We start from the raw sequence: 18,546 nt of genomic DNA on the forward strand, positions 1-18,546 counted from the left end.
TTGCGAGTTGCAAGATGGAAGCGTCAATATTTAAGGAATGTTTTTTCGTAGAGTCAAAGACTCACAAAATATCCCTCTGCACAACAGTTTCTCATAAAATAGCTTTTAATTGGAAACTTCGATTGCATTTTGTTCGGTTGTAAAAGCAGACTTTATTTTATTTTTAATTTACTACATTCTGACGATGCTTTTTTACATTAAGATTTTATTCTTTCGAACATGGTTTGAATTTATCGTAATCAGTTGAAAAGAATTTGCAATAGGTCATGATTGTAAAGTCTCTAGTAAAATTCTAGTACTCTTTTGAAATCTGAAGTAGTATCCGGCCACTTGACTTTTGACAAGCCAAAATTAGGATGGGCTACATCAAACATCTACATTATTACACATCGATGTTGCAGTTATGAATGCATGAATCAGTTTATCAAAGGTCCAATGTTACACGTGAAAAGCATAAGAGTTGATATATTTTCCAAGATAAACTAGAAAAGACGAAAAGAGTGAATGTTTGTTTAGATCAGTAGGAAAATCATCTTACGAATATAAAGAAGCTCTTCTCAATAGTCAAAAAGTCACCGAGCTTGATGCCATTGTATGGTCCAGCGACTCGATCCATTATTTCCGAAACCTTCATAAAAATCGTACATTTAACGGTCTTTATTAGTTCTTTGATGAAAATCAAATAACCAGCCATTACCTTGTTCAATGTCTTCAATGAGAGTCTATTCTTCGAAGTCAAATGGTGCAATCTAACTGTCAACTCGTCGAGCTAGCAAAAAATAATGAAAAATGAAAAAAGAGACGATTTTGTATCAAATAGAATAACATTACAATCACCTAATAATTTTGATACCTCAGAGAGGAAATTTCCAAAGATGTAACCGAAAATTCCAATAGCCGGAAGAATTATAGTGCCGATTAGTGCAAGTATATTGGCTAAAACGTCATTGTAAATTCTAACAACCAGTCCAAGGAAAATGTATACATCACCTGAAGAAGCAAATACAAAGAAATAGTACAAGAATACATAGCGTAACTTTCTCGTAGTTAACTCAAAACTGTTGAGACGACGAATGATCAGTAAACATAATAACTTTATATTTCTCTCATTCATTCCTCTGGTTGATTTTTTCAAGCGATCAGCCCTGTCCAATAAATCCATCAACCGATAGAGATGAAAGACGAGTGTACAAATAAAATACCAAGTAAATCCAAGAATCGAGTTCAAGAGAAAAGTGGTAATTAAAGCGCACGAAAATGAGCCAAGGAAACAACTGAATGCCAATTCAGGAATTTCGTACATCCAAGGATTGGTCAGCACTGGGGTGAAAAAACCAACTAATGTAAATAAAGGAACTACAGGCATCACGCAGTAAGCAACGATTGTCACTAAAATAATAGTCAATCGAAATCTATTGATAACTAGATTACCCATTTTTAAATGACTCCGATTGAAGCCGTTGCAACAAACTTTCCAAATGGACAATATTTCGAGTTTTCCTTTGGCTTCAAGATTCAAAATCCACTCACGAAAGATGAACATGACTGATAAAGTGATGACTGCCCAAATTGTTAAAGCCTGACGATCTTTAGCTCGGAATAATGGATGACCAAGAAAAATGGCAATACGTTCGCTACTAGTGAAAATGAGTATTAAACCTCTAGACCAATTCATAAAAGAAATGATTCCGACCATCCAGTCCAACCAATTAAGTTTACGATAACCAAAAGAGCTGATCGCTACAGTGTTACTTTGATTAAGACCATTACGGACAGCTTGAAAGATTATTGTCATTCTTTCTGTTTGTCTTATTAGCTCGCTGACACTTTGATCAAATGCATTTGTATCTGGAATCGTACGAGGATTATTAAACAATCGTTTGAAATATCCAATAAGGTGAACGATTCCAGGTTTAGCACTTTTAACTCTTGCATCCATTGTTTGCTTTTCATTGAATGAAGAAGCATAATGGATTCCAAAGCTATTAAATTTAGCTTTTAATATTTAATGTTTTCTTTTTGCATTATAAAGTAAATTTATTTTTCAATAAACGAATCGAAAAGACTGAATGTACATTCAAAATGAATAGGAAAAATAATTATGCTATTTTTCAGAATATTTTTATGGATTTTCATTCAGAAATGTATTTTCATACTATTCCAAAATAAATCAGTTACTCTTCAAGACCAGTCAAAATCATTCCATAATTCTAACAGTTCCAATCGTGAAAGATATAATCTCTTTATTGAGCAAAACTCAGCAGTAGTTAGTAGCGAGCGCGCTGTTAGTCCATCATCCTTTGTAGGAACCATCTTGCAATGAACGTAAATTAACAACCAACAACAATATGGTTGATGCATTTTCAAGAAAAAACTGAAATTAAAAGTTTATTGATAAATTGAATAATATTTTCTTGTACACACTCTTACTTACATGGATAATGAGTGACTTTTGGATGAAACATAAGTCGCCAATTCTAACGCCATTGTATGAACATCTTTCTAGAATGTATAAAATCTAATCGATTGGATTAAACATTTCAGCTTAAATTTGCATTCATTAGCTGATGTTTATAGCTTACTTTCAACTTTTGTTGAATATTCAATGTGAAGTCGCCCGCTTGAGCCATGAGTGCTGAATAGCAACCACAAAATCGATTGAACTTAAAAAAATTGAGACAACAATTAAATTGTAATAATATTTTGTGTAGTTGTTAATAATTATGCAAAGTATTAGGGTTTTGATTGATCTTCATTGAAATTATTTTCTACTTGTTTAGTTTCAAATTGAGTTTAGTTAAAAGCTATTCGATCGTGGAATAACTTGAGTTTTAATAAATTTTCAAAATTTGGGGAATAGTTTATTGTACCTGATTCCAAAATTTACTTAAAAGAAAGATTATGGCCGTACTTGCCACTAAACTTGCTAGACCTGAAAATGAAAGTAGATAAGTGACTAAAGGTGAATGAATTTTGATGATTAAACCAAGAAATATGGATACATCCATAGTGATGGACATTCCCATGAAAAAGAGGAAAGAAAAATATCGAAATATTCGTGTTTTTTCGTCAAAATCATTTGAAAAACTAATGAAAAGTCGATTAATTGATTCAACTTCTCTTCGACAATCGGATGATTGTTGATGAATAGCCAATGTAGACAATTGTTCCGTCAAAGTTGTCAAACGTGAAACATAAAGTGATGTAAATATGAATGCAATGCAGTAAGAAATGACCAAGCTGTTAACAGAAATCAGAAAAATGGAAATTTCAATCAAACACCAAATTGAACTGGCTACAAAGTAGATTGAATTTGACCACATAAATGGATTAGCAGCATGAAGTGCCATAAACAACGGGATTAAACTGTAATAAAATGGGTGAATATTTTTAAACCAATAGATGAGACAAAATGAGGCTAATCGCTTGAATCGATTCGATTGAAGCAACGATAATGCCAATAGGTGACGAGAAAAACCATGATCGTGAATGACAAATAGTTGAGTTAAAAATTCGAGGCAACCTTTTGATTCCAAGTAGAGCCAATACTCCCGACAAAAGTTAAGAAATACTAAATAGGCCAACATGAGTCCATTGAAAATTGGTGAACTTGAAAAAAGATAAAATGGATTGCCCAAAAAAGTGTGAACACTCGAAGTGTGGTTGCTGAATGTTAAAATGGTGTAACGAATAGCCATGATTAAAACAAGTAAACGAATGGTTAACAATTTCAGGGTGAAATTGGGTAAACTAGAAGAGGATTGATGCTGTCGGCAGCCATTTTTCAACATGAATGTGTAAAGGGAAACGGAATTGAATCTGGTAATGGCTTTACGAATAATTTTATGGTCAGAATTGAAACCTAAAAGTGAATGAAAGTGTCGAGTCAAGTTGAAAGAAAGCATTTGTTGGTTAACCATTGTGAATGAGTAATGTCATAATAAATGAAAAACTTTTATTGAACTTACTTTTCTTTCTTACTCGCATTTTGGTTAGTCAATTGTGTCTATTGTCAACTGATTCAAAACTGGAATTGCAAAGCAAATATTGAGCTTATATTGAACTTTAAAAATGAAGACCAACAACGATTAAAGATGTAACAACGAATACAATTAACTTGATCAATGTAAAACAAACGGCAAACTCAGTAAATATAAATTGTCTCGGTTCGTTGCTTAATGGTTTACGATGAAAATTTAATGACTCGAGACATAATATTGTAAAGTTTTGATACTCTTGGGTACTTTTGATGGTTGAAAATGTAAATATTGAGTGTTTTTGTTGTTTTCTAATGTTTCAATTTGCCAACCAAAAGTCTTTATTTAATCGATTGTCGGTATCATTAGTCCAAATGGATTTAAGCGGCATATTGATGAAAATTTTACTCGAGATCATGTCAAGTTTAAGATGTTTACGAGCTTTAAGTTGAATGAAAAACATTTCTGTTTTGTTTGCTAAGTTTGCTTGATTAATGGTTTCGAAGTTAAGCATCTAGTGATCGCAAGTTTACAACTAATAACATTATTGCCGCTGCATTTTCAAGAAGAAACTGAAATCGAGAAAAAGTAAAAATAAGTATTAATACAGTAGCATTAATGGTCAACAGTTTTCATGATCGTCACTGTACATACATAGACAAGAAGTGTTCTTTTAATGATGCAAAAATCGCCAATTTTGATGCCGTTGTATGAACACATTTCTAAAATATGCAAAATCTACGCAAATTAGATCGATATTGTGATTCAACAAAGTGAGTTAGTTACCTTTAATCTTTGAATTGTATCTAATTTGATTTTGGATCGAGCCAAAAGAGCCGAGTAAATGCCACAGAAAAGATTGAACTGTTCAAGTTTTAAAGCAGAAACAATGACCAGGTTAGCAATCCTACTTTTGCATGGCCAAATGAATAAAAAATGTGACTAATTTGTAACTTACTTGAAACCAAAAGGCTGAACAAGCATAAATTATTAATGAACCTACTGCAATCGCCAAAAACCCTGAATATCCAAGAAGATTAGAAGTCAAAGGTGAATGGATTTTAATGATGTATCCAAAAAATATGGCGAAGTCTGATGCAGCCGCAATTATAATAAAATTGTAAAAACAATAATACTTTACACTAAACACTAAAGACCTAAAATCGTTGAGAAATTGAATAAAGAAACGATTTGTTGATGCAACAAGTATTCCACTTTGGTCTACTTGATCACATGTTGAAATTAAAATCAATCTCTCTATAATAGTCTTCATTCGTCCAACGCAAAGCCATATAAATATTAGAATGGTACATACGACCGCTGATATACTCTTGTTAAGATGGATGAAAGTGATCACTTCAATCGTGCACCATATCGTGCTTGACACAAGGTAAACTGGATTTGACCAAAAACTTGGATTGAAAAGATGAACAGCAATCAACATCGGGACAAAAGAATGGCAAATTGGATAAATAAAGTAAAGCCAGAAAAGGAGGCAAAATTGAGTTCGTTTTTTAAATATGTAAGCCTGATACGATGAAAGATTCAACATTGACTCATCAAAGCCGTGATCTTTGATAATCAAGATTTGACTCAAAAATGAAAGATCGCCTCTTGCTTCCATTATTAGACAATATTCGCGACAAATTAGTCCTAACATGTAAAAGGCGAGTAATATAGCATGAAAAATGTATGACACAGAAGCCGAATAAAATTCATTGCCAAGAATTACATGAATGTATGAAGTCTCATTAGTTGATATAATGATGATGAAACGAAGTATTGCAATCGAACTTAATAATCGAAGAGAAAAAAGTGAAGAGCCAAAATTAGGTAAACCTGAATAAGAGTTTTCCCGATCTTGATGATAGCCTTTTTTCAATACACAAGTTTCAAGTAATATTGAGTTGAATTTATCAATTACTTTTCCAACCAATTTTGAATCATCTTTAATACCAAAATAACATCGTAGGCAAGTTTTAATTGAACAAAATTGGTTACAAATTGACATATTAAACTTTATTCAAGTTATTGAATCGTTTACAAATTAGTTTAAAAGCTGGTCGACAGTTTAACTCGACTTGAGTTTTGTCGATTTTACATTGAACTGCATTGAACTTATAAAATTTCCTCATCTTCCATTCAATGTTATGATAATTAACTAGTATTAGTATTACATGCTATTAATGATGTTGTTTGCATCAAAGTCATTATACAACCAACGATCTTTATCCACTGGGAATCGATTGAATGTTTGATCTGAGCTGTACACGATATCAGTTGATATTCCCTGAATCAATATTGATTATTATATTTTTTGGTTCAATAGTTACATTCAATGAATCTTATTTCAAAAAGGCAAAGATTTACATTCTTCCAGGTTCGGAGCATTAATTGAAAAAATAGATCTCCAACAATAATGGCCACTAGTGCAAATAAATGCCATGCATCTCAATCCATTCATTAAAGAAGCTATTCCGGTGATCAAATCCAGAATCATTCAGACTAGTAGATAATTGTTTAGATTCTTGATTGCGAACCAAATTTCAGATTTGTATTCGATTTCATTTTTTTGAAACATTAAAATGTAGTTAACAAACTTAAACATAAACGAGCTGAGCAATCCGTTTCAAACATATGCGTGAATAAGAATGGTTAATTTTAATTAGAAGGATTTGCATTATTCCTCGATCAAAGGTCCAAGGGTGCAAATAAACAGCATTAAAGTTGATATGTTTTCTAAGATAAACTGAAAAAACGAAATTAAAAGTTTCGCTAAAACGATATATTTACTATTCTTACTAATATGAAAAAGCTTTTCTCAAGAGTCACAACGTCTCCAACTTTGAGGCCATTATATGGTCCAGCAGCGCGATCCATGATCTCCAAAACCTGTACAAAAAGATGGAATGCACACAATGCACAAGTCTGTTAGTTATGTTCTTGACTGTGTTTGGCTTCAATTTTTTGATGATGTCCGTTTTGACTAAACTAGAGCAATTTGAAGCTGAGAAACCCAAAGTGAAGGTAGTTTGATTTGGTAAGATCCATGATTTGTAATATGGACTCTTGCGAGCTCCTCTCACCCTGTTAAAATGTGAATTTGTCATTGACCTGAATTTTGATCAAGCTCTGACTTCTCCGAAAACTAATCGATTGATTTTCAAGCATTTATTATAGTCACGTTTGGGCTCTTGCTCGTTTTAAATATGAGCAAATGCAATTATTATTTACCAGTAGTAGGGAAACATACGCTTCAAGCACAGGAAGTCGGAAATAGGGAAGACTTCCGGTTTCAGTACCAAATCAGCGATTTGTAAAAATTGGTGCAGACATATTCCAGTTAATTTTTTTTTTGTGTTTGTGTTGGCTGAGAAACCTAAAAATTTGTGGATAAGCATAAAGTTGATGTTGTACTGACTCACACAAACACACCAACTCTAACACACACTAGATTGAAAAAAAGAAACAAGCAATGAGTTGAGAGTTAAAAGTGATTCAGGAAAAACGCGCGCGCGCGCCGAACTCGCGAGATCATTGTTATCGTTGATCTCCGTGAACCCGCGAGAACAAGGATATCATTGAACTCGCGAGATTAAGGATTTCTATGTTTACGCGAGATCAAAGAAATCAGTTTTTAATGTTTAATCATTTTTTATTATGTTTGCCCGAACGGTTTTTAGGTGCAAATTGGATTTGACCACAGTAGCAATATAAAACCACTAAGTAAAACCAATATAATTAATTCAACAATTATTTAATGTTAATGTAAAAATTGACATATTTGTAGAAATAATATTACAAATGTAAATGAAATTAATGTTGATTTTTTTTTGGACGGCCAACTTTTGATTGATTTAAATGCCGTTCATCTACCATCAATTCCAACCATTGTGTGCCGATCTCTCTTTTTATCAAAAAGTATTTTACTTTTATACCATCTTCATCGATTCTTGTTTTAATTTGTGATTTATCGCGGAGATATATTCTTCCCCAAGGAAATAACAAGGGACGTGAATTTTTTTTTACCTTTTCTCTATCTTTTATGCCTTCAATGTTAGCTCGGGCTAGGCAGTCTAAATATAAAAATTTCGAATTACCTCTGTTTCTACCAATTACGTGTTCTCTGAGAATATACAATTTTTTGAATGTGGCATCGCAATATTCACATTTGAAGACAACTGGATGATCGATCATTTCTTTCAGACAAGCTTGTTCCTGTACATCAATGTGTCTATGAGCTCCTCCAGCCCATTCATACAATTTTTCCATCGAAAGTTCTTGCATAGAAGATAATTCTACAGGTTCACAAAATCTGTCTTGAGGGATGATGGATCTATCCCATTCCCCACCTTTTAAAACTTGTCCATCTTCATCAATGGCGTAAACTGGTGTTGTGATTGGAAATTGCAACATTGAAGAAGAAACATTAACGAGTTGTTTTCTTTGTTTTCGTCTTTTTCTCTTCTTTTTTCGTAGTTCTGTTGCAGGTGAGCCTGGCATGCTTTGCTCCGTGTTTGAATTTTCATGTTGATTTCCATGTTCATGCTCATTTTCATCAGATCCAGAGTCAGATTCAGTACTATATTCATAGGTATCATATCTTGTCCTGCCCTGACTTGGTCCAGCCTCACTATCACCACCATCAACATTAACATTTGTATTGATATTGCTTGGCCCAGCTTCACCACCATCAGCACCACCACCACCACCATTACCACCACCATCACCATCACCACTACCAGTACCATCAACAATACCATCAAAATCATAATCTATCACCAGATTTCCTTCATCATCAGACTCAAACATATCCGAAACTGTAGCCGCAGGTAATCGAGTAGCTTCTGGTGAAGGCGGAGCATCTGCATTTTTACATCTAGTAGCAGAGTGCACCTGAAATACACCTGAAACAGAAGAAAATTGAGTGTAAAAATTTTATTTCCAAGCACTCTTAGCAAATAAATTTATGAATTTAAAATTTGTCAACTAAAGAAAAAATAGAGCAAGAAAAAGAGCAGCATACTTTTTATTGGTAAACATGGAAATTATTTTTTGATTCGGAATTGATGACCTACATATATACATCACATGTGGATCGGAAAATGTCCGAAAAATATTTGCGGTCAGATTTAAATCGAAATTGAAAAAAATATATTTTACCATTTTTTACGGGAAAATAACAAATCGTACCAATCTTTTAATCTGGACTAAATAATTTTTTTTTTCGCTTTCAAATATTTGTTGTGAATATACAAAAATTAAACTCATGCAAAATGGTAAAATAATATTGACGGCTAGATAAAAATTAAGGTAAAAAATAATATCATCAATTATTTCAACAAAAATTCAAAGAGGGCCTCATCTTTAACCTATCACTTTAGAAATTATTTTTTGATGCGGAATTGATGACCTACATATATACATCACATGTAAATCGGAAAATGTCCGAAAAATATTTGCGGTCAGATTTAAATCGAAATTGAAAAAAATATATTTTACCATTTTTTACGGGAAAATAACAAATCGTACCAATCTTTTATTCTGGACTAAATAATTTTTTTTTTTCGCTTTCAAATATTTGTTGTGAATATAGAAACATTAAACTCATAAAAAATGGTAAAATAAAATTGACGGTTAGATAAAAATTAAGGTAAAAAATAATATCATCAATTATTTCAACAAAAATTCAAAGAGGGCCTCATCTTTAACCTATCACTTTAGAAATTATTTTTTCATTGCAAATGATTAGATATGCTAAACTCACAATATGTTGGCAAAAATTTTTCTACCAATCATTTGCGGTCACTTTACATGAGCTTTTATGAAAATTATCGAAATCTTGATATTAGAATCCAACTCATGTTTTTTGAAAATTATGAGGTGATTTGATACTTCTAACTTATTACTTAGTCTGTTCAATCATAAAGACAAGCTTATCCAATCACACCTGACATAACTTATCTCTAAGTTTTGACATTTAAGTACAATATTCTACTGTATTATTTTATCGATAAAGATCGATATATGAATATTCAAATAATAGATATAAAGCAAACGATATGATATTCATCTATTAGGTTTCCAACTAAGTTCGTTCGCTTTTTTTACCACTAAGTTCAGTTGTTAATTTTTCGGAGAAAAATTTATCTTTTGAGAATTATTTTTTCGTCAATGATAGTTGATTTTGTGAGCTTTAATTTGATATAACTTTCATACTTATCAGAATTTAAGTAAATTATAATTTAACAATTTAAATTGATCAACTTTTTACAAATTTTTTTGGGTTGAGCATAAAGAATGATTAAGATAATTTTTTTAATTGCGATTCTAAAAAATTTTAATGCAACAGATAGCTTATAGTTCAGAGTACATATTCATGTAATTTCAAGTCTGTAGATAAAATAGTTAATTAATAAATCAATTCAAACCTAAAATTCATTTAACATTGAAAATCCATAGAAACCCAATTTTTACTGAAAATCTAATTTTTCACCAATTTTCAATGCATTTTTAACATTAGATTTGACAATAAAAAAATGAAGGTTTGCTAATTGAACATTGATTAATTAATTAATTGATTAACATGTAGACTTGAAATTACATACATATGTACTCTAGACTATTAGCTATGATGCATTTGATTTTTTTCGAATCGCAATCGCAAAATTTATTTTGATCATATTCGACGATCAACCCAAAAAAGTTAGTCAAAATTTGATCAATTTAAATTGTTAACTGATAATCTATTTCTATTCTGATAACTATGTAAATGATACAGAATTAAAGCTCAATAAATTCTCTATCATCGGTACAAAAATAATACTGAAAAGATAAATTTTACAGTAAAAAATTATTAATGAAAGTTAATATTACAAAAAAACGAACGAACTTAGTTGGAAACCTAATATATAATGTAAATACTCATATCGAACACCTCTAGAATAAATAAAAAGCTGCTCACCCCATAATAATAATAAACCAAATAAGTAGAAATTTTCCATCTTAGTCGTGATCATCTGATGTGAGCTGAATAAATATATGAATAACACAAATGAGGAGATTAAGAAAAAGGATATTAGGTATATACATATTTTGCTAAATCAAACTCACTTTTTTTAACAGGATTAGTTTTAAGCTGATAAAGATGTTTAAAGCACTTCAAATAAAATTTAAGTAGCACAATATAAATTATGTTTCAACTTACTACTTTAAAACTACATTTGATAGTGTTAAAAAATCATCTCAAAATTTCTTTTTATATGCACTTAAGATGATGTGGAATTAGATGAAAAAGTTGTTTCATTTGTTCATTATTTATTCAACAATTTTACTGCTATCAATCAAGCTGAGCCCCCAACTGCTGCATGTTAAACATATAATTTGCATTTAAATTGATTTTCCAACCTGAAAAAGGCAAGAATTTATGGTGATTCGTTCCACATTGAAGCAAACCGGTTTTCAATAAACTTGTTTTATTTTCTCAGCTGCACAATGTAACAATTTTACCTCTATCAATCAAACTAAGTATATAAATATCATCGAGTTTAACCTATTGCAAGTAAACTTTGAATATTTAAGCAGTTTGAGGATTTTAATGTCATTCTAAATAAACTTTCAAAGCAAAAAAAAAATTGGAAACTAAATCAACTCAAATTAAAAAAATAAATTACATAAGAAGTTCAGAATATACATACATCTGCATTGATAAAAGATGTACACTATTTACTTAAAGCATCCTTTTACCATGTTGTTAGCTGGTCCAAGCGGTTGTGGAAAGACGTTCTGGCTTGCTTCACTTCTGAAAAATTTAAATAGATTTATTTACCCAATACCATTAACAGTCGACTATTTCTATGCTGAGTACCAACAGCTGTTTTCCACAATGCAAAACGTTAACTTCATAAAAGGTTTACCTGAAAGTGCTTTTGAGAAAATAGATACAAATTCCCCTAAATTAGTAATCATAGACGATATGATGACAGAATCCTCAAACTCAAAGTTAATTTCACAGCTTTTCACACGTGGTAGTCACCATAAAAATCTTTCGGTCATACTTATCGTTCAAAATTTGTTTGTCAAAGGTGCAGAAAGCCGTAATATATCGCTTAACGCACATTACATAGTGCTCTTCAAAAATCCTAGAGATAAGTCAATTTCTGCAATGTTGGCTAGACAAATGTTTCCAAATAAGATAGTAAAGTTCAGGGACATTTTTGAAAATGCAACAAAAGAACCATACTCATATCTTTTCATAGATCTGAAACCTGATACTCCGGATGAGATACGTCTTTTAACTAATGTGTTGTTAGAATACAAACCAATGTATGCATATCAATTATAATAATAATGTGCTAATAATATTAAATTTTCAATTATATAAGAAAGTAATTGTTTAAGATCACTCAAAATGTCGATTGAGAAAGCAATAAAAGTTTTACCTACCTTAAAACAATTAGCAAAATTAAATGGAAAAACTGAGAGACGTAAGATTATATGTTCATGTCCATGTAGTGTGCTAAAAGTAATCCAAGAAATCGCAAAAAAAACTTTATCTGGACACATAAACTTAACATCACGTCACAGAAAACATTTGAAAAAATACAAAAAAGATATAAGACGGATCAGTACCAATTTACCTGCAAATACATTGAAAAAATTATTAATTCAAAAGGGTGGATTGTTACCAGGATTGTTAGTGCCTGCTATATCAATTTTGGCAAATCTAGTTGCAAATAAGTTGTCGAAATGAACACAATCACCAGAATGGTTTTAGTTCCAGAGGATCAGCTTAATGATATTCATTTCAATAATATGAATGATGTGAATCATAACCATAATCATCATGCTAGTTCATTAAAAAAGAAAAATAAATTAGATCCTATTTTGAATTCAGATTTACCTTCTAATCTCAAAATAAAATTGTTAAATCAAATTTTATTGAAAAATGATATTCATTCAATGCAAAAGAAAAAGATCAAAGAAAGTGAGCTAAAGAAGGACATTGAGAATCGTTATAAGATATGGAAAGGAATCAAAAAAGAACAAAATGAATCGAAATCAACACAAATCAAAACTGACAACATCCATGATGCTGACAGTGATGATACTCTTATGGAATCTGACTCTGAAGAATCATATTATTCATTATTAGATGATCTGAATAAGCAAACTAATATAAGTAAAGATAAAAATAAAGAATCTGACCACAACCATCTGCAGGCAACAGTTTCTCCCCCCTTAATGACAGAACCTAGTTCAAATGTTGAAAATAATACTAATACTAAACATAAATTATTATTCGCGCTGAAAGCACAGAAAAATCTTGTTTCCAATGATAATAAAATTCAAGGAAGTCACGGTAAAATAAAAGGAAGTGAAATTGAATCTATAGTTGATTATTAATCTAATACTGCATGGAATGGAAAAGCTCCAAATGGAACAAACACTGTTATTGAATACATCAAAGATAACAATCTTCCTTGTCGAAATTTAGTTAAGAACTTGGCAGCTAAAAATAAGCTGAAAGCTCACAAACTATCATGGACAGACTTAAGACGCTTCTAAAACAAGAATACTATACACCAAAAGCCATTGGATCTTTAGGTGGTATCAAAAGATTGTATCGTTCGATTAAGAGAAAAATTCCTGATGTTAAGTTCAATGATGTGCAAAAATGGGTCAAAGAACAAGAAATTTATTCACTATTTAAACAGACAAAAAAAAAATTCCCGAGATTACCAATTTTAGTAGACACAATAGATGAACAATGGCAGATAGATTTGATGGACATGTCATGGATAGCGGGTGAAAATAATGATTTTCGTTATTTATTGAATGTGATAGACTGTTTCAGTCGATTTGTTTGGGTAATACCTGTCAGGAAGAAATCTAGTCAGGAAGTTTGCAATGCTATGAAAAGTATTTTCGCCAAAGGAAGAATCCCAACTAAAATTCAGAGTGACCAAGGAAAAGAATTCAAAAATCATAACTTCATCACCTTAATGAAAAATTATAATATTAAATTTTTTACTTCAACTGATGATGTAATAAAGTGTGCTATAGTCGAAAGGTTCAATCGTACATTAAGGAACCGTATTTATCGATTCCTATCACATAAAGGGACAAAAAGGTATATTGATGTGCTACAAGATATAGTTTTCTCTTACAATAATTCATTTCACCGCACTATCAAGATGTCTCCTGCTGAAGTTAATAAAGAAAACATTATGAATGTGTTATTAAATATAAGAAAAAACCATCCGAAAGTTGATTTGAAGTACAGGCCATATTCTATTGGTGATAAAGTTAGAATAAGTCGTGCAAAGGGAATTTTTGAAAAAGGTGCGACTAGCAACTATACTGAGGAAATATTCACTATAAGAAAAGTTAAGAAGACGCCACAAGGATATATATATAGACTGAAAGACTGGTCAGGTGAAGATATTACTTCAGTTTTTTATCATAACGAAATTGTCCTTGCTGTTGAACCAACATTATATAAGATCGACAAAATATTAAAGAAAAGAATCAATCCTGTTACAAAAGTTAAAGAATATTTTGTGAAGTGGAGAGGATACCCAAACAAATTCAATTCGTGGACTCAAAATGTGGAATCAACCTAATGAGTTTTTTATTGAAGCTGTTTCTAACGCTTCAATGGATTTGTTTCCAGGTAATACATTATCAAAATTTTCAAATAAGTTGGCTAGACCTATTGATATTAGCGGTGATTGGGTGGTTGGAATACAGGAAATTTTCTATCCATCAGATATCATACCTTCCTCAAGAACATCAAATCTGCAGCTTTTAACAGGTGCAAACAATAGAAGTGCAAGTTCTGATTTTATTGTAGAAGCAGGAGATGATACAAACGCTGTTATTAGGAAGATTAATGATGCTATTAAAAGATCGTTTGCTACAACCAAAATGAAAAGAGCCAAGCGGGACAAACTCACAACACTTCAGAATCTCTTAGCAACAAATGTTGATGATATGACTATTGATCAAAAAATAAAACATATGGACGATATTAAAAGGTTGGGCGTTGCTACGTTTTCTAGATTATGGGACCGGATCAATCAATTATCAGCAGAAGTTACTGAAAAGGATAGTGAAATAAGTAATCTTACTACTAATTTAAGGATGAAAGATTCAGAATTGCGAAAAGTGCAACATGAAATAAAAATTGCTGAACAGCAAAAAGAAGATTTTGAAAAATATAAAGAAGCATCTTCTCGGCGGATGAACGAACATCTATTAAAAATTAACTCATATGATAAAGGAAGATACCGAGAATCAGCAGTTGTTCATTTACAAGAAGCTCTGGCTAATGAAAAACAAAGGTCGCAAAACTTTGAGAACAGTGTTGTTGCTAAAATGTCTGAAATTTCAAAGTTGAGAAATGATTATCGAGTGTTACAGGAAGAATCCCAAAGAAAAATTCAGCAAATGGAGATGACAATGGAAAGTTTAAAAAAACAGGAATCCGACTTCAATAAGATTAAAGCAACAAAAAAAGATGCAGTTGAAGATCCAAATATTAGTGCGAAAGAAAAGGAGAAAGAAGTATTAGATAATCTAAACATTAAAGTGAAGATGGACAATGAGATCAATAAATTGAATAAACAAATTCGTTTAGAGCAAGAAAAATATTCGAAAATTGCGAAAATGTTACAAGATAAAGAGATTAAGAACTCAGAAGAGTTGTTAAAGTTGAATAAACAAAAGGAGAAACTTCAAAATATAGTAGAGAAACTTGAAGCAGAAATAAAACAATACCAAACAACTGTTGATAAACAGGCTGCAAATCATTCAAGTAAGGATGCAGTGCTCACAAATCAGCAAGCCACCCTTGAAAATGAAGTGAAAGTATTAAACGATAAAATCAAAACCTATTTGTCAGAAAAAGAAAAGTTGTTGGAAGAAATCGAAACAAACAAAAAATTACTTGCCAAATATGAGCCTCAAAGAAATTTAAACATTGAAATTGATGAGAATGATAAACTACCATTTTTAGAAGTAAAAGATAATAAATTAACCATACACAGAGGTTACCTCGATAAAAAAATCATCGTACCACATTTTCCTGATCCGACATTCATCCAATCACTTGGTTTTGATGGATATACCTATCTTGATGAAATTCAAAAGTTGATGTCATCAAGTGAAAGCATCAAAGCGGATAAATCAGCATCTCTCGATTTTCAACCACACCTCATGTTTGTATATTCAGACATTGTCTCTGAACATTTTGTAGGAGATAAATGTGTAAGAGTTCTGCGAGTTTTACCTTTGAGAAGAAATGAAAATCATCAAATTGTTCATGAAAGATTTCTGAAACCTTTTTATTATCCATTACGGTCCAACAGAATTGAAAACATAAATTTTGTGTTAACCGATGAAGCAGGCGAAGCCGTAAAATTTAACTCAGGAAGAGTACTAATTGGTTTACATCTTAAAAAAGTTGTATAAGAAATGTTCTTAATAAATATTATGCAAAAGTATTGTTTAGTATAAAAATGAATCGTAAAGTTTATTGCTCGTGTGATTCTGATTTGCAAAAATTTTTTAACTTCCAAATCGGTAATGGTTTTGGTGATATTGATGTTTTCAGAGGGTCTCCATATCAACGTGGTCATGGGATTGGGAGTTTAATTGGCCGATTTGGTATGCCATTGTTAAAGTATCTAGGAAAACAAGTTTTAAGAACTGGTGTTAACGTTGGGTCAGACATATTGGAGAAGAAAAAGTTGAAAGATGCATTGAAGTCAAGGTCAAAAGAAACTCTCAAAAATATTACCAATAAATCAATCAGCAAAGTAAATCAATTAGTGAAACAAGATGGAAGTGGTTTTAAGAGAAAAAGATTGTATAAGAAAGCAAGGAAGAATAAGAAAAGTAAAGATAAACGTAAAAGTAAAAGTAAAAGTAAAAGTAAAAGTAAAAGTAAAAGTAAAAGTAGAAGAAAAAGAAAAAAGAAAGTAAAGAGAGATATTTTTTCATAATGGAATATTTACATGTTGAATCAGCACCTGTTGCTAAAAGCGAGTTGACTATATTTAGTGTTCCAACAACACAAGTTGCAATTGACTCGACTTATGAGGTTGCTTATAGACCATCAGCAAGCTTGGAGAGCAGTCAGGTTTATGAAATTCATGTACCACCATCGGAGGATCTTACTGATTTATCTTCCACAATGTTACATTTGAAAGTTAAAATAATTGACAGTACTGGAGAAGCAACTAAGCAAGTGGTAAAAGCAAAAATGGCGAAAAACTTCGCAAATGCACTGTTTGAGCAAGTTGATTTATTTTTAAATGGTGTTAATTTATCGCAAGCCAACAACATGTATCATTATCAAGCATATCTAGAAGAGCTTCTTTACAGATTTCCGAGTGAAATTGATGTAGGAAATGCAAGTAGAAGAGAGGCACAATTTGTGACTCCAGACAGACAATACGACTTCTATTTTAAATTACATTTACCTATTTGTCAACAAGATAGGTTGATGATTAATGCTATTCCAATGGTTTTCAAGTTCACGAGAAGTCTATCAACTTTTCCGGTATGGGCTGCAGCTGCATCAGATACGGAAACTTACAAAACAAAGATTGATAGCATTGCTTTACACGTTCGTAGAGTAAAGCTCTTTCCTGATGCTATGACTAGCTTGCTTACAACATTACAAAAAGTATCAGCTAAATATTTCATTATTCGCAATGAAATTAAAAATTTTACTATAACAAAAGGAGTTAATATGATAAGCATTGAAAATATTTTCAACGGAATTTTGCCCAGACGGATTATAGTAGGATTTGTAGACGAAGCCAGTTTTTCAGGTGATAGACAAGCTAATCCATTTGAGTTCAAAAATTATTCAATAAATTATCTAGCCTTGAATGTTGATGGAAATAGCATACCAAGTATTGCATATCAGCCAGACTTTGTGAAAGATCTATACATGCGTGAATTCATAAATTTATATCGCTATACTGGTCAAGATGATGGGATACCCCAACTAAATGTCGATTATGATAAATATAAACACTTGTATTGTTTATTTGCGTTTGAATTGGGTGGAGATGGAACACTTGGCGGAGAAACTGGAACGCTGAATTTACTCAAGCGTGGTACTATAAGATTAGAAATAAGATTTTCTGAAACCCTTACGAGTCAAGTCAAGCTTGTAGCATTGGGACAGTTTGATAATATCATAACAGTTGATAAAGAAAGAAATGTGCAGCTAGATTATTGAAAATGTTATCATCAATTGATTTGAAATGGTACTTAAGAAAGTATAAACATTTTGGTGGAGTTTTCCCGATTGACAGGCTGCCGTTAATAATCAATAAACCAATGGATTTTATAATCAATTTAGACCATAGCTACAAAGAAGGCTCACATTGGGTTGCACTCCACTTCACCAAATCATATGCTCTCTATTTCGATTCTTTCGGACGAGAACCTCAAGGTGAAATTCTTAATTTTATTGAAAGAAATACAAATTGTTTCACACACTCAAAAATGAAATACCAAGGAAATGATTCAACAGCTTGTGGTTATTTCT

The 18,546-nt window shown here is 31.5% G+C and overlaps 2 protein-coding genes across 2 annotated transcripts; one reads left to right on the forward strand and one right to left on the reverse strand.

The window, feature by feature from the left end:
- Window positions 1-228: 228 nt before the first annotated feature.
- On the reverse strand, window positions 229-1,817 carry LOC149093795 (uncharacterized). The gene is made up of 2 exons (XM_089267036.1): window positions 854-1,817; window positions 229-769 (listed from the first exon to the last, which is right to left on the reverse strand). Exons 1-2 carry the CDS (start codon window positions 1,793-1,795, stop codon window positions 530-532), a joined length of 1,182 nt encoding a protein of 393 aa, XP_089123162.1. The 5' UTR covers window positions 1,796-1,817; the 3' UTR covers window positions 229-529.
- Window positions 1,818-16,983: 15,166 nt separating this feature from the next.
- LOC149093796 (uncharacterized protein F54H12.2-like) lies at window positions 16,984-18,234 on the forward strand. The gene has a single exon (XM_089266948.1). The coding sequence runs from the start codon at window positions 16,984-16,986 to the stop codon at window positions 18,232-18,234; it is 1,251 nt and encodes a 416-aa protein (XP_089123074.1).
- Window positions 18,235-18,546: the final 312 nt, after the last annotated feature.

Source organism: Tetranychus urticae, chromosome 2 (genome assembly GCF_039701765.1).
Source record: "Tetranychus urticae isolate SD_2017Ah chromosome 2, NJAU_TeUrti_SD_1.0, whole genome shotgun sequence".
NCBI lineage: Eukaryota > Metazoa > Arthropoda > Arachnida > Trombidiformes > Tetranychidae > Tetranychus > Tetranychus urticae.

Bases quoted from the DNA above. Each gene is read 5' to 3' on its own strand.
- LOC149093796 (XM_089266948.1), top strand. From the start codon at position 16,984: ATGGAATATTTACATGTTGAATCAGCACCTGTTGCTAAAAGCGAGTTG.
- LOC149093795 (XM_089267036.1), bottom strand. From the start codon at position 1,795: ATGACAATAATCTTTCAAGCTGTCCGTAATGGTCTTAATCAAAGTAAC. The intron at 770-853 runs GTATCAAAATTA...ATTTTTTGCTAG, and splicing joins TTGGAAATTTCCTCTCTGAG to CTCGACGAGTTGACAGTTAG.